The sequence below is a fragment of the Eretmochelys imbricata genome, chromosome 3 (assembly GCF_965152235.1).
Source record: "Eretmochelys imbricata isolate rEreImb1 chromosome 3, rEreImb1.hap1, whole genome shotgun sequence".
Classification (NCBI taxonomy): domain Eukaryota; kingdom Metazoa; phylum Chordata; order Testudines; family Cheloniidae; genus Eretmochelys; species Eretmochelys imbricata.
This window is the reverse complement of record NC_135574.1, coordinates 163,128,810-163,150,939: the sequence shown is the minus strand read 5'-3', so window position 1 is coordinate 163,150,939 and position 22,130 is coordinate 163,128,810. Positions and strand designations below refer to the sequence as shown.

Here is a 22,130-nt window from a genome sequence, read left to right as displayed (position 1 = left end):
AGGTGTTCTCCATTTTATAGAAGCATTAAGACTACAGTTTCAGAGAAACACAGGCACTATTGTTAATAACAAACTGGTTATCAGGATAAAATATTCTGAAATCTTAAACTGGTAATAAAACTGAACTGGGATGCTTATCTAGTATCATTTGGCAAGCCAGCTTATTAACCAAAAGACCTTTTGAAATACTTAGCTGCTAAGTTTTCTCAGTAGCTTGCAAGGAAACATGGAATTAAGGCTGCTTTGCTTTTTATGTATTAAAATACTGACCCAATAGTTTTGGAGTAGAGACAGTTAAATTCCTTCAAATATATGAAGTAAACTGCTCTTGATCAAAGTGGTTCTTACCTGGCTATGTTCCTTCCTAGCCCCAGGGCTAAACCAGTGGCTGTGGGAGAAAAAGAAAAGAAGAGTTTAGCAATATAACTACCTAAAGCACGTGCTGTCATATGACCAGTTTGTGCGTGCTTTTGGGTATTTTATTGTCCACCAGGAAAATACAGCCTTAGGCAATGCTTTATTTTAATGGGATATTTTATGGAACTCTCAAAGTGTGTTACAGTTTTGATAGGAATGTAAGAATGCACTCGCGCTGCAAATTTCCGCTTCTTAGGCAAACTGAGTACCCATTAGCTTTACATTTAATTATGTTCTATTAAATTAATTTAATTCGTAAATGCTAACATTTTACATGTCTTAATCTGCATATTGAAATATATGCTATTAATAACAATTTAATTCTATCCTTGTTACTGAAGTGTAAACTTTTAATTATTAGAGTTTAACAGATCTATAAGCATTGAGGGCTAACTGGTATATGTTAACACATTAGCATTTCACCAACTGAGGCTTGGATTTTAATTCTATTTTCGGTTGTAAGTTGACAAATTTGATGGTCTCATGTCTCAAAACTGTCACGTAACTTGGCATTACTGACAATCTTTTACTTTACAGAGGCAAACCACTGGAATAGTAGGAGGGCTGCAGGTCATGAATGAAATATAGGATAAGCTAGCACAGTGCTTTCCCACACTGTATTCACTGGGGGTTTTAAACTGGCTTTTACGTACACCAAGATAAGAAACAGGCTGCAGGCCTCCAAATGTGACTACAGTGGCATTACACTGGGATTTAACAGCGGCTGTTGGGGACAAATCTCAGATCTAGGAAGAGGAAGAAAAAGAAGAAGAGCACCTGGAACTACACCCCACCCTTTCCCCACCTCAGTATATTTCCCTTTGATCTTGGGGGAAGGGCAACTGTGATAAATGAAGGGGGGGAGCTTGCTCCCTTTTATAGACACCCAGCCAACCAGCTATCTATAAAGTCCCTCTTGGTGGATGCTTGCTTTACCTGTAAAGGGTTAAAAAGTCCCCCAGGTAAAGAAAAGGGAGAGGGCACCTGACCAAAACAGCCAATGGGAAGGCTAGAACTTTTTAAAATTGGGGGAAAAAGCTTTCCCTTTGTGTTCTGTGTTGTTCTCCAGAGAGAGGGGAACAGAGCAAAGTCAGGGCTATGTAAGGTGACCAGATGTCCCGATTTTATAGGGACAGTCCGGATATTTATAGGCGCCTATTACCCCCCATTGCCTGTCCTGATTTTTCACACTTGCTCTCTGGTCACCCTAGGGCTATGACTATGCTGTAAAAAGCTTTTTACCAGGCATGGAACTCATCAGATCATACCTAGAACTACCGAAATATGTAAGTAGATTAGGAAATGTCTAGTAAGATACAATTAGGTTTCTTTCTTTTATTTTCTGTAAGGCTTGTGGACTCCTCTGTGCTAACCTCAGATGCTTTTGTTTGCTTGTAACCTTTAAGATGAACCCCCAAGAAAGCTATTTTAGGTGCTTAATTTTTGGAATTATTCTTTTAAAATCTAGCAAAAGCCTAAGTTCCAGATGTATTTTCTTTCTTTTTGTTTTTAATAAAATTTACCTTTTTAAAAACAGGATTGAATTTTTGGTGTCCTAAGAGGTTTGTGCATATGTTGTTAAATTAACTGGTGGCAACAGCTAATTTCCTTTGTTTTATTTCTCACTTCTTCCGGGAGGGGTGGGGGGGGGTGTAGAGGGGGAGTGAAAGGGCTTGAGGGTACCCCACAGAAAGGAATTCCCAAGTGCGCCTTCCTGGGATCTGAAAAAGGGGGCTGAATTTGGGTGGTGGCAGTGTTTACCAAGCCAAGGTCAGAGAAAAGCTGTAACCTTGGGAGTTTAATACAAGCCTGGAGTGGCCAGTATTAATTTTTAAAATCCTTGCAGGCCCCCACCTTCTGCACTCGAAGTGCCAGAGTGGGGAATCAGCCTTGACAGCAACATAGTTCAGTGCATTAAAATAATACATAGAAACACCACCACCCTGTTTGTAAATGTGGTTGTACTGTTCTAGCTGCGAATGGGCAATATCGTATAATCAGAAAGTGTGTATTTTCAAAATGATCCCTTGAAGTACTCAATCGAAAAGTTCCTCAGGCCATGTTTACTGAAAAACTCCTATTTTTGAACATCTCCATCACCATGCTCAGATTTCTCACATTGCTGCAGTTACTAAGTAATGAAAGGCCATGCCTTCTCCCTCCAGAAGCTACACAGGACACAAGAAGATTCTTGAAGACTCAAGTCAGTCTACCAGTGGAAGCAGCAGTGTAGGAATCTGTAGAAGGTATTCAGTAATGTTACCAGATATTGGGTGTTGAATCAAACATATTGCTAAAATGCAAACTGTGTCTTTGCAGCATTAAATGGATCACTAACTGAAAAACAATACTAGTTATTTCTAACCCTGTTTATGGGCTTCTAAACAGTGAATAATTTAATGGCTTGGCCACTCTGATTTCTAAAATGGTTAAATTTAATATAGTTTAACAGCATAACAGTTTTAAACTGAACTTTTTCCAAACCCATCTAGAGCAACCTCAGAACCCCTCTAAAAACAGAACCCCTCTAATGGATTTGCAGGCAGAGTAGTGTCCCTGGAAATTTTTGCACTGTTCTCAAATGCCCTGTTAGTTTGACACTCTGAAAGTACTGAATATGCTGCATACTGTGGGATTGCTCAGGAAGATTGACTATTCTGTAGAAAACCCTGAAAGCCTGTACCATAGCCTCTAGCACAATGGGCCCTGATCATGACTGGTTCATGGACTTTAAAGTCAGAAGGGATCATCATGATCATCTAGTCTGGACTTCCTGTCCATTGCAGGCCACAGAACTTTACCCACCCACTCCTGTAACAGACCTGTAACCTCTGGCTGAGTTACTGAAGTCCTCAAATCATGGCTTAAAGACTTCAAGTTACAAAGAATCCACCATTTACACTAGTTTAAACCTGCAAGTGACCCATGCTCCACGATGCAGAGAAAGGTGAAAAAACCCCCAGGGTGTCTGCCAATCTGACTGGCGGGGAAAATTCCTTACTGACCCCAAATATGGTGATCAAGTGACCATTGTAACATAAATCAATAATACCCTGGCTACTTTTTCTACTTTTATAGTGAAGAGAACAAAAAAGCAGGAACTGGAAAGTGCGAGGCTGAGTTTGCACACTCATATATAGAACAGGTGGGGGGGGCGAGGGTGTGAGAAGAGAGCGAGAGAGAGAGAGAATGCATGCATGAATGAGTTAACATAATAGAAGAAAGGTTACAGCCTTCTCAGCCCAAGCTGTGCAGGAGTCCATGAATGTAAGTTACTTCCATTAATAGTGTAAATCAACAGTGAGGCCCCATATTTAGAGGTAAGAATAACCCTTTCCTGCTAGCATAACTATCAGGAACTGTCGTGTTTACCCAAACACTAAGAGGAGGTTACTTATCTGTAACTGGAGGTTCTTCAAGATGTGTGGTCCCTATCTGTATTTCACTGTGGGGTTACGCATGTGCACTGTGTGCCCAGAACCGGAGATTTTGAAAATAGTGTCCGTTGGTCCACGCCTGCACTCTGGCTCACCTCATGCCTCTGAACGAGGGGATAAAGGGTGGGACGGACCAACTACTTGATAAGATCTGAAGCAGAGGGGAAGGAGGGCAGGTAGTGGAATATAGATCGGGACCACACATTTCAAAGCACCTCCAGTTACAGGTAAGTAACCACCTTTTCTTCAAGTGATGATCCGTATCATATTCCACTATGAGTAACTGGCAAGCAATATCGAAGTAGGCAGTAGGACTGAGCGGAGTACCACCATCCCAAAAGAGGTATCAGCAGAAGAGTCCTGCACTACGGCATAATGTCTTGCAAATATGTGAATGAAGCCCCACCTCCTGACGAGACGTCATAGTTGTTGCTTGCACTCTAGTGGAATGAGCTCTTACCCCATTGTGGGGGCTGCGGGGCATGCTTCGAAAGCTGACGGCAGAGTAGAATGCAGCCAGAGATCCATTTGGAGATTCTCTGGGAGGAGATGGCATGCCTTCTGACTCTTTCTGTTATAGCAATAAACAGTCTCGGGGATTTGTTTTCTGTAGGTAGAAAGCCAAGGCCCACTGAACATCAAGAGAGTGGAGTCTTCGTTCCTCTGTGGAAGGGTGTGATTTTGGGAAGAACGCAGGAAAGTGAATGGATTGGGTTAAGGTGAAATTCCAAAACTACTTTGGGGTGAATTTGGGGTGTAGACCTCAAAGAAACCTAATCCTTATGGAATATCCTTATGGAATTATGGAATACAGAAGATCTGCCATCATCACGAATCACAGAATATCAGGGTTGGAAGGGACCTCAGGAGGTCATCTAGTCCAACCCCCTGCTCAAAGCAGGACCAATCCCCAACTAAATCATCCCAGCCAGGGCTTTGTCAACCCTGACCTTAAAAATATATAAGGAAGGAGATTCCACCACCTCCCTAGGTAACGCATTCCAGTGTTTCACCACGCTCCTAGTGAAAAAGTTTTTCCTAATATCCAACCTAAACCTCCCCCACTGCAACTTGAGACCATTACTCCTTGTTCTGTCATCAGCTACCACTGAGAACAGTCTAGATCCATCCTTTTTGGAACCTCCTTTCAGATAGTTGAAAGCAGCTATCAAATCCCCCCTCATTCTTCTCTTCCGCAGACTAAACAATCCCAGTTCCCTCAGCCTCTCCTCAAAAGTCATGCGTTTCAGTCCCTGAATCATTTTTGTTGCCCTCTGCTGGACTCTTTCCAATTTTTCCACATCCTTCTTCTAGCGTGGGGCCCAAAACTGGACACAGTACTCCAGATGAGGCCTCACCAATGTCGAATAGAGGGGAATGATCACGTCCCTCAATCTGCTGGCAATGCCCCTACATATACCTCCCAAAATGCCATTGGCCTTCTTGGTAACAAGGGCACACTGTTGTCTCATATCCAGCTTCTTGTCCACTGTAACCCCTAGGTCCTTTTCTGAAGAACTCCTGCCGAGCCATTCGGTCCCTAGTCTGTAGCGGTGCATGGGATTCTTCTGTCCTAAGTGCAGGACTCTGCACTTGTCCTTGTTGAGCCTCATCAGATTTCTTTTGGCCCAATCCTCTAATTTGTCTAGGTCCCTCTGTATCCTATCCCTACCCTCCAGCGTATCTACCTCTCCTCCCAGTTTAGTGTCATCTGCAAACTTGCTGAGGGTGCAATCCACACCATCCTCCAGATCATTTATGAAGATATTGAACAAAACCGGCCCCAGGACCGACCCGTGGGACACTCCACTTGATACCGGCTGCCAACTAGGAATGGAGCCATTGATCACTACCCGTTGAGCCCGACAATCTAGCCAACTTTCTATCCACCTTATAGTCCATTCATCCAGCCCATACTTCTTTAACTTGCTGGCAAGAATACTGTGGGAGACCGTGTCAAAAGCTTTGCTAAAGTCAAGGAACAACACGTCCACTGCTTTCCCCTCATCCACAGAGCCAGTTATCTCGTCATAGAAGGCAATTAGATTAGTCAGGCATGACTTGCCCTTGGTGAATCCATGCTGACTGTTCCTGATCACTTTCCTCTCCTTTAAGTGCTTCAGAATTGATTCCTTGAGGACCTGCTCCATGATTTTTCCAGGGACTGAGGTGAGGCTGACTGGTTCAACTTCAAGTTCACCAACTCTTCTCACTGAGGTAATGGCTACAAGAAAAGTGACCTTCACTAAGAGACATGGAGCAAGTAGCTAAAGGGGCATGGAAGCTTATGAGTACTGAGAGAACAAGGTTCAGGTTCCACAGGGGAACGGGGTTCTGAGTAGGTTCGAAAGTTCTTATTAGGACTTTCCAGAATCCATTGATCAGTGGATATGTGAAGACTGAATAGCCCTCAGAAGGTAGATGGTATGCGCTGATCGCCAACAAGTGGACTCACAAGGAGCTGATAGAGAAACCTGGTGTTTTCAGAAATAGGATATAGTCCAAGATGAGAGAAATATCTGTAGTCTCTGGAAGAACACCTCCTTGTTGTGTCCAGGAAGAGAAGCACTTCCATTTAGCTACGTAACATTTTCTAGTAGAGTCCTTTCTACTATTAGAGAGAATGTCTCATACAACTGTGGAGCATGAATGTTCTAAGGATGATGCCCATCCAAATACCAAGCCCTGAGAAGCGGAGTGGATGTGGATCGGGGTGCCTGCTCTTGCCGTTCCACTGAGTCAGGAGCTTGGGGAACACTAGGAGGATGATTGGTGGTCATGATGAAATGCATAGGAAGTTAGGGAACCAGAACTGTCTGGGCCAGAAGGGGGCAATCAGGATGAACCTCACTTTGTCCTGCCAGATTTTGCACAGTACTCATGTTGCACAGAACTCATACTGCAGGAGCAGTAGCGGAGGGAAGGCACCGTTGAACTGGTCCAACCAAGTAAGAAGCAGAGTATCATCCTGAGTGGGGTGACCTAGATCTCCTCTGGAGCAATATGTGGTGCATTTCCTGTTTGCTTGAGAAGCAAAAACGATCCCTTGTTGGGGTTCTTATAGATTAAAAATATTGCGAACTACCGAGTGAGGGAGCTCCCACTCTTGTTCAACTATTTAATGGCCTTCTGAGGGAATCTGTAAGCCCATTTTGCTTCATTGGAAGGTAGGTTGATTTGATTGCTGATACACCAATTCCAGAGACTGACTGCTTCTGCGCAGAGGAAGGGGAATCTTGCTCCTTCCCTACTTGTTGATGTCAAAGACCATCATAATGTTATCTGACATTATAAGGACATGGTGAGCACAGAAGAAAGGACTTGCATGCCTTCTGTACTGCTTGCAACTCCAGGATATTGATGTGCATCCTGGCCTCTCAAGAACATCCAGGTTCCTTGTGCTGTGTGGCTGTTCATGGGGGCTCCCCAACCTAAGAGGGATGCGTCCATAATAATGGTCCTCTTCAGAGAGGAAGGGAGAAAAGGGACACTCATGCATACCTGAAGAGAATTTGTCCACAACAACAGGGAAGACAGTACCTTGGCTGGAATTGTCACCATGAGGTTCATGGAATGATGGCTTGAGGAGTATACCGACTGCAGCCAAGTCTGAAGGCAACAAAGATGGAGTCGTGCTAACGTGGTAACGTAGGTGCATGAGGCCATGTAAGCCAGGTGAGAGAGAAACATGTTTTGAGCGATAATTGAGGCTTGCTTGTGATGTGAACTATGATTTTGTTCATGGTCTGGAACCTGTCCCCGGACAGATATGCTCTTGCGTGGATAGAATTTAAGGATGCCTTGCTGAAATCCAGAGATTGAGTGGGTGTGAGAACAAATTTTTCCATGTTTATACTGACTCCCAGTGAAGAGAGAAGATGCAGCATAACAGAAGTTGATGCATAAGCTTCCTGGCAGGACTTGGCAACAAGATGACAATTGTCGAGTTCGGGGAAGACATTGAGAGCATGACATCTGACGTGGACGGCTACTATCAAGAATATCTTGGTGAAGACTCTGGGGGCAGGCATAGTTCTGAAGGGGAATACTCTGTGCTAAAAATGGTCAGAGCCTACTATGAATCTGAGAAAGTGTCTGTACATGAAAGTAAGCATTCTTCATATCTAGAGCCATGAACCACATGCCCTTTTCTAAAGATGGAATTATCTCTGCCAACATGACTATGTGAAATCTGAGTTTGTCAGTGAAGCGGTTGAGATGGCAGAGGTTGAGGACTGGTCTCCAACAACCCTTGTGTTTGGGTGCCAGAAAGTAGGTCAAGTAAAACCTTCTCCCTTGGTATTGCAGAGATCCATGTTCTATCGTTCCTTGCTGCAGTGAAGAGTTCACCTCTTTTTTGAGAATACTTTCGTGAAAGTTGTCCTTAAAGATAGGGATGCAAATTCTATCATATAGCCAGAGTGAATGATGTTCAGTATCCATTTGCCCATTATCATCACACTCTAAGTATACAAAAAGAATGCTAGACAACCCCTAAATGGTGTATGGGTGTCAGGAGGCCTTGGACTCAGTGTTTCATGGCACTTGAGCTCCAATCAAAAACAATGTTGAGCTGGGGCCTGAGACTGAGTTGCCAATCCTCTTGCAGAAGGCGTAGAGAAGTGGGACTTTTGAAGCCTCAGTTTGTTATGTGATGGTTCATAGGGCCTCTGATAGAAAAATTGCTGAGCCATATGTCTAGATTTGGCTGAAACTTCCTCTTAGGGGCAGGCATGTATATCTCCAGTGAGTAGAGGGTAGCCCTGCAATCCTTCAGGGTATGGAGGAACTCCTCCGTCTTCTGGTTGAAGAGGTGTGATTCATCCATGGGGAGGTCCTTGATGGTATAACGGATCTCCCTAATGAGCCCTGTGCATGATGAAGGGAGAAACCATAGCTCTAGAAGAGATATAAGCAGCATCGACTGAAAATTGGAAGGTGGTCCTGGCTATCAGTTTGCCTTCATCTACCAGAGCTTGAAAACTAGCTCTGTTCTATTGGGGAAGGCGGTCTGTAAACTCCGCAAACATGGCGTAGTTCAGGAAATCCTATTTAGCCAGTAGTGCCTGGTTATTGGGTATCCTGAACTGAAGGCTAGATGATGAGAAGACCTTTCTTCCCAGAAGATCCAGGCATTTGTCTTTGTCTGCAGGAGTAGACTGGGGATGTTGCTGTCTAGCTTTTTAGAAACAGCACGGACCACCAGTGAATTGGGGACAGGGCGAGAAAGCAAAAATTCTGCAACCTTGGCCGGCACATAATAATGCTTCTCTGCCCCTTTGGAGGTAGAATCACAGGTAGGAGGATTGTGCCAAACTGTCCTAGCTGGATCCAGTATGGTTTCATTAACAGGGAAAACGATTCTGTTGGGTCTAGAAGCATGCAAGATGTCTAGGAGTTTGTGCTGGGAGTCTTGGATTGACTCAAGAGGAATCTGAAGCTTTCCAGCAACTCTGCAGAGGTCCTGGAACTGCTTAAAGTCATTCCGCGTTGGGGGGGGGGAGGGAAGAGGGGAGGGGAGAAGGGGCAGAAGAGGGAGGAAGGGACATAGAATTCACTTCTTTGTCTGGGAATGATGATGGCAATCTTGCTGGCAGATCTGAGCATCCCCTTGGAGGGGAGGTAAGGGTAACTCTCTGGCAAATTGGATCAACTCTGCAGAGGGGTACTGGTCCCAAGGTCCCTGATATGGCCAGTAGGAGGGGTGGATAGGTGGTCATGGTGCCGCCCCATTGCATGAGGTACCAGTGGCTCCTAGTTAGATGAGGCAGAGGTTGGTCCCAAACCTGTGTCAGTCTTTTGGGTGGTGAAGGATACGTAGGTTAAAGGAAGAATGGTTTATCAGATGGCTAAATCTCCTGATGAGGAGAAGGCTGATTCTGGTTCCAGTAGCAGTACCATCAGTTCTGTTGGAGGGGAGATGTATTCTGTGTATAGGACGGGTGATAAGCTCCTTCCAGGAGTCAATTACCTTGGAGGTGATATTATTTCCCTCGAAATGGAGGGAACTGATGGAGGAGGGGATTCTGGATCTGGGAAAGCAAAAATGTCCTGTGACGCATCAGCAGATTCAGATCTTCTGGTGCGAGAGGGGTTCCGCTTGTCCAGGTGGTCAGAACCTATGAGGAGGGTGGTATTTGAAGTTGACAGTTATCGAACTTCATCGGTCCTGACAAATCCCAGGGTTTAGTAGGAGCCCGGGATGACGGTACTGCCAGAAAACAGTCTGGTACAGATGGAGCCCAATGCTTATGGGCATTCTTTTCATGAGACTTAGTCTCTTTCTTGTCTCTGAGACAAGATAATTAGATAATTCAACCAGATAATTCTTATTTTGTAGAAAGAAGCCGAAACTGCAGAAACTTAAGGTTCTGACCCAGACCACGTGGTGGTGAGAAGAAACTGGAGAGGCACCTTATTATCCCCTCAGTTGGAGGCACAAGGTGAGTCAGGGTGCATGTGAGGACCAATGGACACTACTTTCAAACTCTCCGGCTCTGGGCACATGGTGAGCATGCATAAGCCCATAGTAGAATACAAATAGGGACCATCATTCAAAGAAGAAGGTGGGGTATTTACATCACCCTAACAGTCACATAATTTTGACTGTTTCATAAGTTTGGCTGGGAAATTAATTCCAATGATGCCTTTTAAAAATAAAATTAACGTAAGGTAGATTATAATAAGACATTCCTATTCATTTTCAGGTTAATCACTAATAACTATGTGAAGACATGCCTTTTATGGTTGTATTCTTTTTGGTGAGCTTTTTGGTAAACCTAGTTTTTTGGATTCCCTGTTTGAAAAAAGAAGAAAATAATGTCTTTTATTATTGAAAACTATTCAAAAGACATCAGAAAAGCATTGCTACTAACAATATCGTATGAATACAACCACTGGTCTAATGATATATTGGACTATCTAATGGTACCCAGTGATGTCAGCGTAACAGGTTTGGTCACAGAGATCCCCTTGGGACTGTCACCTGATGTGCCGAGATTACCTCTGAGCCTGTTTTCCCTGCCAGCCTGGGACTCCAGAACCCTGCCTTGTTGAGCCAGACACGCTAGCCTGCTGCAACACAGACCCAGGGTCCGGTCCACTTCCCCAAAGCTGCAGACTTAACTGAAAACAGCTCAGCAGGTTACTTGCCTCCAGCGCCTAGCTCCCAATGTGATCCAAGCCCCAAATAAATCCGTTTTACTCTGTATAAAGCTTATACAGGGTAAACTCACAAACTGTCCGCCCTCTATAACATTGATAGAGAGAGATGCACAGCTGTTTACTCCCCCAGGTATTAATCCCTTACTCTGGGTTCATTAATAAACAAAAGTGATTTTATTAAGCATAAAAAGTAGGATTTAAGTGGTTTCAAGTAATAACAGACAGAACAAAGTAAGTAACAAAGCAAAATAAAACAAAACACGAAAGTCTAAGCCTAATGCATTAAGAAACTGATTACAGGTAATATCTCACCCTCAGAGAAGTTCCACTAAGCTTCTTTCACAGACTAGACTCCCTCCTAGTCTGGGCCCAATCCTTTTCCCTGGTACAGTCCTTGTTAGTTCCAGCAGACATCTCAGGTGGAAATAGGGGTTCTCTCATGACTGGCTGCCCCTTTGTCCTACTCCACCCCCTTTTATAGCTTTGGCACAAGACGGGAATCTTTCATCTCTCTGGGTCCCCACCCCTCCTTCTAAATGGAAAAGTACCAGATTTAAGATGGATTTCATTATCAGGTGACATGGTCACATGTCCTGTGAGACCCCAGCCTCCATTCTTCCTGGGCTGGCCCGCACGTACACAGGAAGGTGTGCAAGTAAATAGAGCTATTTACAGTTCACTGATTCTGAAGCACCCTTAATAGCTTCCATTTAATACATTTACATCACTAATACAAGTTTATATCTTATTCTCCTAACTTCAGACATAGGAATAATACATGCAAACAAACAGGATGAACACACTCAGTAGATAATAAGATTTGTAATGATACCTCACAAGAGACCTTCTGCAGAAAGCATATGGAGTGCAACATCACAGTCAGAATGTACTCAAATAATCAATTCAGGCTTTTGGTTCTTGGAACTTATATGTGAACCAGTTTTCTCACAGGATATCAAATTTAAAAGTGTTAGATATTGTATTTTCCTTATGAAATGTAGTTTGACATTTCTGAACTTCCTTGTTATTCTTCTTTGAAGAAAACTATTTCAAATGTCTTTACACAATCTTTTATATTTATTACTTAGCATATCTGCGAACACTTATAACATGGCAACCTTTTAAATATAATTTAAGTATCTGCATAAAAACTTATTAAAAACACATTCACAGCACTCCACATTTTAATTAAAAACCACAGTAAGCTAAAATTTAATATCCTTTGGATATGTCCTATATCTGGGCCAGGGCCCTCTTTTATTCAGTGTTTGTACAGTGTCACAATATGGCTTTGGGCCTCAAATGCTACTGTAATACAACTAATAATAAAAACAGTGACAACCCCCACCACTGGTACTCACTCATTGTGATGAGAATCTTGGGACAAGTGAACAATTTTCTTGTTGCCTGGTCCTGGAGTGGTAATCTAAGAGGGGGAAAAAAGGAAAAAAATAAAATAAAAATGCTACAAGTTCTTGGGCTGTATTACATGTACATTGTATTTTTCCATTGGAAGAATATATACTACCTACTGAGGTAGAAACAGACACTAAATACAGTAAATACAATTAGTGATACTTTCAATTGATAACTCAAATACTGAAGTATTTTCATAAGTATCTCAATGATTTAGGAGCCTAATCCCAATTTTCAAAGGTAATTGAGAAGTTTAGCAGCCTTGTGGTCAGATTTTCAAATGTGTCTACAGGTCTAAAGATGCAAATAGGTGCCCGGTAGGATGTTAATGGAAATTAGGTACCTAATCTGCTTAGGTGCTTTTGAAAATTTCAAAAGATGCCTATCTGCATCTTTAGGCACCTAAATGCCTTTGACAATGGGATGTAGGTGCTTTTGAAAATCCCACCCAGAACGTATTGGGTCTTTAAGATTGTAGAAATACACAAAGTTGTGACTTAGGCTGGGATTTTAAAATGGCTTTTACTCCCTTAGACTACTTTGAAAACCCAGGTCTTAGTCTCCAACACAGAGCAAATGCTAATGAAAATAAAAGTTAAGTAAAATGTACATATAAAATGGTATATCACTACACTGATGTCATATTCAGTTGTCCCTTCTTTAATCTCAACTGCAATCAAAAAGAAATATGAGGATTTTTAAGACTAGTTATATATTTACCGTATATACTTCCCTCATGCGGCACAAATAGGCTTTGAAAAGGGTGTGTATATGGAAAATATGGCTTAGTGGTGTTATGCAATACTACAGCCGAGCAGCCTCCTGCTCTTCTGCAGCACAATTTGCTTGTTATAGCTGCTGTGCATACATACAGGAGGTGAAGTTAGGGGGCGTTAGGAACCACCTGCTGAAGTTGCACACATGCAGAAAGTGAGTGCTGAAGTTACTCTTGTTTGGGGCAACAAGTCCTCTTACAATTACATACTTTAAAGTCTCCAGCGGATAAAGTCTTACAATCACTAGATGACCAAAGTCAGGACAACAAAAATCAGCTACGCTGCCAGTTCTGAAAGCAGACCTGGAAACCACACAAATAAACAGCTGATAAGCACATAGTGTTCGGAACCACTAGGGTTTGGGTGTTTTTTTACCTATGGATCCTCTGTTTATTCACATTTGACATGTCATCACTCATCAGGAGGATGATACTTGCATTTTCAAAGACAACAAAACACTGAATATTTTATAAAAGCAAGTTTCCTCTACTCTTACACATTTTTATGCAGAAGGAGAATCAAGGCATCTTAAGGTTCAAGTCTGGAAAACGTTCATATAATACCACAGATGCCTTTAGAAAGCTCCACGGGATCAAAATATTTGTCCACTTCCACAGAAATTTCCTATCTGTAAACTGGGGAATTTCATTATAATGGGAAGAATCTCTCAAACTAATAGAACTTGAAAAGGGCACCTATTTTACTGGTCAGTGATTATTCAAATGCAACTACATCTAAAACCTTGACAGCAGGAGACGTAGCAACATTATAACTTGCTACCTGAAAGAAAGCTTGTCTGCAAACCAGCATATACAATGGGCAGTTCCAGACACCAATATTTGATATTAATTTAGTCAGTTTTAATGGAGTGAAAGCAGTCTTGCTTATTCATTTTGTAACAATGAAATTGCAATCAACGCTTTCAAACAAACTTCCCCTCTAATATTACATTTTATCTTGTAATTTGAGCAAGACACATTATTTGACAAATATGGACTTTGAAACACTAATGAACTAAAACATTTTAAATGTATATGTAATCAGGAAGTTATAACATTAGTAACTGAACTGTTACTTGAACACCATCGGTAAACATGTGGCTCAGTTCTAGAGAGTTACATCCTGCATTAATCTCAAAATGAGGTTTTCATGCTATTCCAGTGGGTATTCCTGGAATATAGTAATCCATTTTCTACACTGTGAGTATAAGAAAAGCCGACTGTGCCTATGTCATGCTTTGTTAGAGGTTCATGATCACATTATCTCATGGTGGACCTGACACTTTTATTCAGTTTACAGTATGTTCTGTGTACAGGCAACTTATTTCCTTTGCCAGGGTTGCTGACAACCTTTTCCACACTATATTAATCTTGTTTACTGACTTTATCTTCGTACAAATATCAGAAAACTGAAGTTTTTATCTCAGGGAGAAAATAAACAACATGTTGACAGAAGCAGAAGCTATTTTCTGGACTAAAATTGGTTGTTTACCTGCAGCCATACTTATGGAAAAATGTTTAAGTCTCCAACTCGCTTGAAATACATAATCCAAAATTTAATAAACGTGGACATTTCAAGAAAATCCACCTGATAAGATATTGTTTTATACCTGACAGTTTAACATAAAGATATAAGATTTGTAACTAATTTATACTGAATATAAAAGTGCTCTCAATCTAGTTACAATTCATCAGAAAGTATATTGCTCAGGTTTCTCCCAATATCAAAGGTGACGTCAGTTACTAAATAACCACAGAGGATTTATGAAATTAAATGTACAATACACACACATATATGGGTATGTATGCTATACTGATTATTATAATATATAATAATTATATATTAAATTTAGATTTGCAACACTGCCCTCCTTTGTGAGAAACAACACACTGACAGAGGGCAACAGTCTAAGGCTGATGTTAGCAATATCACATATGGATGTCTTCTGAATCTTCCAATAAAGAAGCCAATTGCCTTCTGTGTCTTGCTCTAGGAAGGAGTCAGTTGGAAGGACACTATGAGCAAGATGAATGCTTGGTCAACTGGTTAGCTCCTGTGTCGATCAGAAGACATTGTGGGTCTTGTCTACAGCTGTTTCTATGTACTGAATTCCCAATGCTCAGAAGGAAATACAAGAAGATAGTAAAATTAATAGTGACCATCTCCCGTGGCTATAGTAGTAAGCATAAATATAGCTTTCAAACATTGACACACAGTCTTAGTAGTATAAATGTTTCAGGGACATAAGTTTGGAATGACCATCTAACTCCTGTACGAGTTAAGAGCATACTGAAGAAATGACAACTAAATTTTATAACGAACAAATATTACGTATGCAATTTTTGCCACACACTTTACAGAAAAGTCTATTTTTAGAAATCTACCATAGTTATAAAAAATAACCCGTTTCAAATGGGTTATGGCACTTGGTCATTGTCTTGATGGTCCAGGAGATAAAGGAACTTAAACATGTCATTAGCCCAGGACTGAATGTTGATCGTACTGGAATTTTAGATAACCATAATTGTGATGAAAGAGGAAAACATTTCTAATTATTTCCGCGCTCCCCCCCAGTTAAGAATGGCAGCTTTCTGAAAGCTGATTAAATGTATGAATGTCAGGTGTAGTTCTACATAGTACAAATAACCAGAAGCGATGAATTAGACGGCAGAGTACAACTCAGGATGTCAAAAGTGCAAAATAAATGCAAAGAAAAACTGCACAGAGCACAGGTAATGAATGACATGAGTGTAACAGTGGACTACAGCTCTTTGCACTCTACAACTCATCTTTGCATTCGCTTGGTCCTAGTGCTTGCCAATCCATCTACACATAGCCTATGGGGTTCTGTAATTTATACCAGCTGCTAATAGCTCCAAGGGGCTGAAATCACATCTGAAGATCAGTAAAGTCTAGGGGTATCCTGGCCACTCTTCCTTTCTTCTTCTTCTGCTACAGCAACAGGGAGAGGCATGATGTAACCCTGGTGCATGCAGATGCATCAGACAGATCCAAACCTACAGGTAAATTCTATGTATGAAATAACCCTCCAGCCTGATAGATATTAAATCTTCCCAGTGCTCCTGCAGAAATCTTTCCATAAACTGAGATAACTTGTCTGAGTAGAGTCAGATTTAGCCAGAAGCAGCCTGGTGGTAGGCAATGAGTATCTACAGATTGGCAGAGGAGTAGACTTCTCTGCTGAAGAAATCCAGTCTCAGGGTCCTTTTCCATTGGGGTTGCTGCAGGAGGACCTTGCTGCTTGGCATTTTCCTGAACAGCTGCTACAACAAGTGACTCTGGTACCAGATGCAAATAAAAGTGCTTGAAGCCCTTGGGAGGAACTTGGTACTGTCGAGCTGCCATCTTGGAAGTTGCAGGTATTAATACTAGAGTCTTCCACAAGTCCTTTACAGGCTCTAACAATCACCTGTTAATAGACATGGGGAGTGTATCAGTCATGGAAGGGTGCAGAATGTCTAGCATCTTGTGCATGCCTTTTATTGCAGTACTTCCAGCGAGGGGTCTGTACGTTTCAGCATATCTTGGAACATCATCAAGACATCTGTCAGACAAGGTGTAAAGGGATTGACTTTCTCACTGAGGATATGATGAAATTGTCTCTGGGATCAATTGTTTCTCTACTTGTCTGTCGATACTCCTCATTATTAGGGGAAGGAGGACCTAACTCTAGAATGGAAGGGGGAAGAGGATGTTGTCTTGCAGGCACATGGCTGCATATCCCAGTGCTCCAAGTAGGGCCATGACCGATAAGCAGATGGATACTGGACTGGTGGACACACAGGAGGGTACAGGAGGCCTAGTCCCTGTGAGACTCATGCCTTCTGTTCAAAAAGTGGTCTCTGGAGTCCCTCACATGGAGGCAAAGGGAGATAAGCAGGAAATGAGTTTTATTATGTCCTGATGGAAAAGATGAAAAGGAACATGTCTCCTCCAGTTGTGGGGCCACTCTTTCTAGTGTGGCAGGGAACTCCTGCATCCCTTCTACCTAGGCAGGGAAAGCAGGTGTCTCAACTGCTGTAGAATACAACTTACTGATATGAAAATATTTTTTGGATCTCAAAGATGATTTTGTGTTACTGTAGAAAGAACAGAACCTGTTTTAGTGACAGGAAGTCTATCTTATTTTTCAGATAATACTGGGGAAATATTTGAAAGCTACATTCTTATTTTAAAATTATATTGTTTATAAACGTTCCATATCATACAGTTAACTATCTCCTAAATAATTATTTTTTCATCTTGTCAAAGACCAGATACAACAAAAGGTAATTTTTGCTAGAGAAACGCATTTCAAGACTTTTTTTTTAATAACCATTGATTTGAATTGCTTACTTCAGCCATCATGTTAGTATAGTGCATATGCTATAAAACATTAGGAAAGTTTTACTGAACCTTAGCTACTCAGAGACACTGGCCAATTTTCTAAAGGGAAGAACTTGGCCTATTTTCCTCCTTACAAGCCACCTGGCATAAATCTATATTACAGATTAACTGGTACGTAAAAGTTCATTTTAATAAGTAAAGCAAATCCAGCTCCAGAAGTACCAAAAAAGCCCTTCAAATACATAAATGTATAGTAGTTTTCGTATGCCAATACATCAAACATTTGAATCAAAACAACATTTGTTAAAAAGAAAAGAAAAGAATAAAATAACAAAAACAAAACAAAACTGTTTTCAGGCTTCAGACAAAGTTACAGCCCAAAACAAAAATGTTATGATTTAAGTTATAAGCCTCAGAAATAAGGATTTATAATGGAAACTGACACAAACTCAATGGTAGCACCAAAATGGTGCTTCCTTCACTCACAAAGTCTGTAATTGCCAATTTATAGGAAATTCAGCCAAATGACATCAAGAAAAGAAATAAAACATCTATTCTTTGAAGTTTATTACCCTTGTTAAAAGCAATTTCTTATTATTTTTATCACCCATTTATTATCACCAATTTTATTCACATCTTTACTAGAAGGGTAGGAGAACAGCTGCCTTTGCATCTGACTTCACTGCTTTTTCATGATTAACTAGCATGGGTAGCATATTATAGAAAGATGTATCTAAGTATGTTTCCCACCTGCACATCTTCTACTTCCTTCTCCTGAGATCCAAAAAACTTCATGACCAGACTGTCATGATTAGAGTTATATTATTATATTATAATAAATTAAGAGCTGAAATAAAAAAAATGTTCAAGAGATAAACATGAACTTTCATTGGTAGCTGTCAAGAACTCTCAGACAATATTACATCCACAGTATTTGTTTAAATAGTTACCATGCTTACACAGTTCCCCCATCTCCCTGGTTTGATTTCTCTATTACATTCTTATTCACCCTCCAAATGCTCTCTTGCTCTAGTGCCCACAATGACAAACACTTCAGGTGGCAGACTGCCATTCCAGAGAAGGGCCTCTCTATTGTATAACCCACTGTTCTAGCTCAGTGATGCTCAGTCAATCAAACCCCACTCCCTCAAGGCTTTATGTCTCCATAGTGCAACTGCTCTGCCAGTGACTCCTTGCCAGTTTGTCAAGACCCAGAAGTTAGCTGCTATTCTTTTTATGATTCTTAATCTGACAGTTTTACTTGGAAGTGAACAGCAATTTTAAAATGTGGCAGGCACTATCTGACTGCCCCCCTAGTGAGTTCAGACATTGTGCCAGTAAAATGTACATAAGTGATAAGGGAAGGAAATCAGCTCAAGAGAAACGCGTCAAAAACCATGGACACAAATCTTAGCCCAAACAAACAAACAAAGAAACAACATCCCAGTAGATGGTTTACTGTTTTGTTTGCATTAAAAACAAAAACTAAAAAAACTCTCAACCTCACCGCTCTGGATAAAATGGTACACATTATAGCAACTATTTCCCCCCCCTTTGGTGTGAAAAACTAAAACCAAACAAAAATCTTCTAGTGACTTAACAGATGGTACAATTTTTTTTTAAGTTTCATTTCAGACAACTTATCAAAATATCCCCTTTATACATGATTCTCATTTGAAAGATTAACAAAATTTAACTACTTTAGTATCTGAGACTAAAGAAAAGCCACCTGTAATCATCTAAATGTTACACAAAAGAACAGCTAAAGTATTTTAAATTTCAGTTCTAAAAGTAAAGAAAAAACAGGCATTTTTTTGTAAATTCATTTTACTACATTTTGTCTTCACTGAATTTAAGATCTACGCAAATAGGAAAAGTATATTATGAAACTAAAACAAACAGATTTTTTATAGAAAGCCATGGGTTTGAGTATTCTTTGAGCAGCACTGGACACAGTTATGGAGAACACGATGAAACATGTTTTACTCTTGATTTTTGCTCAAGACTCATTTTGGTGTCAAGAGTTTTCAATGTAGAGAACAAAGGGAGGAAATGAACTAATTTAGTCACAGAGAAAACCAGAGTTACGGAAAGGAATGAGCATGTGAAAAAGTTGAATGAAGAAAGAAATTCTTTTGTATTATTGAACAGGTGAGACAGAATAAACCATGTGCATGCATTGTAAACAGCAAACCCAGGACCATATCCTGGCTTTAGATACATGAACAATTGAGCATCTAAAACAAGAATGTGGTCCAGTGAATATGCTAATAAATGACTAAACTGCATCTCAGATAATATAAATCGAATTTTACCAGAACTACAAATTAAGTAACAAATTTAATTTAACTACTTTGCCACCCAATAAAAAAAACAATAAAATGCACCAAAAAAACATATTTACAACTACATTTCAGCTTTAAGCAAAATGGGTTTACCAATGAAGACAAAATTCCTAACAAGAATGAAGGGAGTTCTGTGGTTTGTTTTATTGACATCCCATCCTCACCAATAAATAGGACATGGTGAGGATTTGTGTGTTTGAGGCACTATTGTATGCCACCACTGAACAAGAGGCAGCTTTGAGCACACTGCAATGGGAAGAAATTGATTGTAGTGAAGTTAATCAAAATCATTGCCTTGAAAATGGAAACCAGAGAAACCAGGGTTTCCATTCAAGCCATTTTCTGTTACAGAGATACATTGGCAACAAATTCTCAGGACAGCATAAAAATCATGCTAGCGCACAGAATTACCCTTCCAGTATGGGTTGCCTCTCCTACTTAGGAACTAATTCACATAACTATGTGCTAGAAAAAAGATAGCCCTTATTGTAGCTGCCTGTACTATTCTAGGTGTATGAATGAAACACTGGGTGAAATTTTCTAGTATTGTTGCTGTCATGCACAAGAAAAATACTTTAATAAAAATGAATTAAACAAATTAAAAGAGATTCCTTAAGGTTCAAAAAGTGAATTGTCAATTGCTGATGTTCATACTATACATACAGAAACAATCCTTGTTAGCGATTTTTGCTGTTCACTTAGAAATCAATATATTTTTAGGTTGAAGTCCTGGTCCCAGTGAAGTCACTGGGAGTTTGGCTATTGACTTCAGTAGAGCTTGGAAAACAACTAGTGCATTAGAATGAGGACGTTTTTCACTTGACAAATTCACATTAAGTTACCCACATGCTAATACAAAGAGAAGTAGGATGGGACAGTGGTTAGGACATCAGCCTGAGACTCAGGTAGCAGGGATTCATTCCCAGCTCTGCCACAGATGTCCTGTTGACCTTGAGTAAATCGCATAGATTACATCTACACTGAAACACAGAGCATGCTTCTCAGCACTGGTAGACAGACATGCATTAGCTTTGTTTCAGCTAGAGCACTAAAAAAAACAAACCGGTTACCTACCTTTCGCAACTGTTGTTCTTCGAGATGTGCTGCTCATGTCCATTCCATTCTAGGTGTATGCACGCCCACGTGCACAGTTGTTGGAGACTTTTGCTTTAGCAGTATCTGTAGGGCAGGCTGTGGCACCCTCTAGAGTGCCGTGCTCATGAGGCAGTATATCAGGTGCCGCCGGCCCTATGTCCTCTTAGTTCCTTCTTGTCAGCAATTCCAACAGAGGGGGAGGAGGGCGGGTAATGGAATGGATATGAGCAACACATCTCAAAGAACAACAGTTATGAAAGGTAGTGTCATAAATATAAAGGGAAGGGTAAACCCCTTTGAAATCCCTCCTGGCCAAGGGAAAGCTCCTCTCACCTGTAAAGGGTTAAGAAGCTAAAGGTAACCTCGCTGGCACCTGACCAAAATGACCAATGAGGAGACAAGATACTTTCAAAAGCTGGGAGGAGGGAGAGAAAAAAGGGTCTGCGTCTGTCTGTATGCTGCTTTTGCCAGGGACAGAACAGGAATGGAGTCTTAGAACTTTTAGTAAGTAATCCAGCTAGGTATGTGTTAGATTATGATTTCTTTAAATGGCTGAGAAAAGAATTGTGCTGAATAGAATAACTATTTCTGTCTGTGTATCTTTTTTGTAACTTAAGGTTTTGCCTAGAGGGGTTCTCTATGTTTTTGAATCTAATTACCCTGTAAGGTCTCTACCATCCTGATTTTACAGGGGGGATTTCTTTATTTCTATTTACTTCTATTTTTATTAAGTCTTTTTGTAAGAAAACTGAATGCTTTTTCATTGTTCTCAGATCCAAGGGTTTGGGTCTGTGGTCACCTATGCAAATTGGTGAGGCTTTTTAGCCAACATTTCCCAGGAAAGGGGGGGTGCAAGTGTTGGGAGGATTGTTCATTGTTCTTAAGATCCAAGGGTCTGGGTCTGTAGTCACCTAGGCAAATTGGTGAGGCTTTTTACCAAACCTTGTCCAGGAAGTGGGGTGCAAGGTTTTGGGAAGTATTTTGGGGGGAAAGACGCGTCCAAACAGCTCTTCCCCAGTAACCAGTATTAGTTTGGTGGTGGTAGCGGCCATTCCAAGGCCACGGGTGGAATACTTTGTACCTTGGGGAAGTTTTGACCTAAGCTGGTAAAGATAAGCTTAGGAGGTTTTTCA

General features: G+C 40.9%; 1 protein-coding gene across 1 annotated transcript in view; it reads right to left on the bottom strand.

Annotated features, from left to right (window-relative positions):
• GPATCH2 (G-patch domain containing 2) overlaps positions 1–22,130 on the bottom strand; it is a 180,849-nt gene that overhangs the window by 43,721 nt on the left and 114,998 nt on the right. The window contains exons 6-7 of the mRNA XM_077813756.1: positions 12,380–12,444; positions 349–388 (exon numbers count right to left, since the gene is read on the bottom strand). Coding sequence (XP_077669882.1) covers positions 349–388; positions 12,380–12,444 — 105 coding nt within the window. The remainder of the gene's footprint in view (positions 1–348; positions 389–12,379; positions 12,445–22,130) is intronic.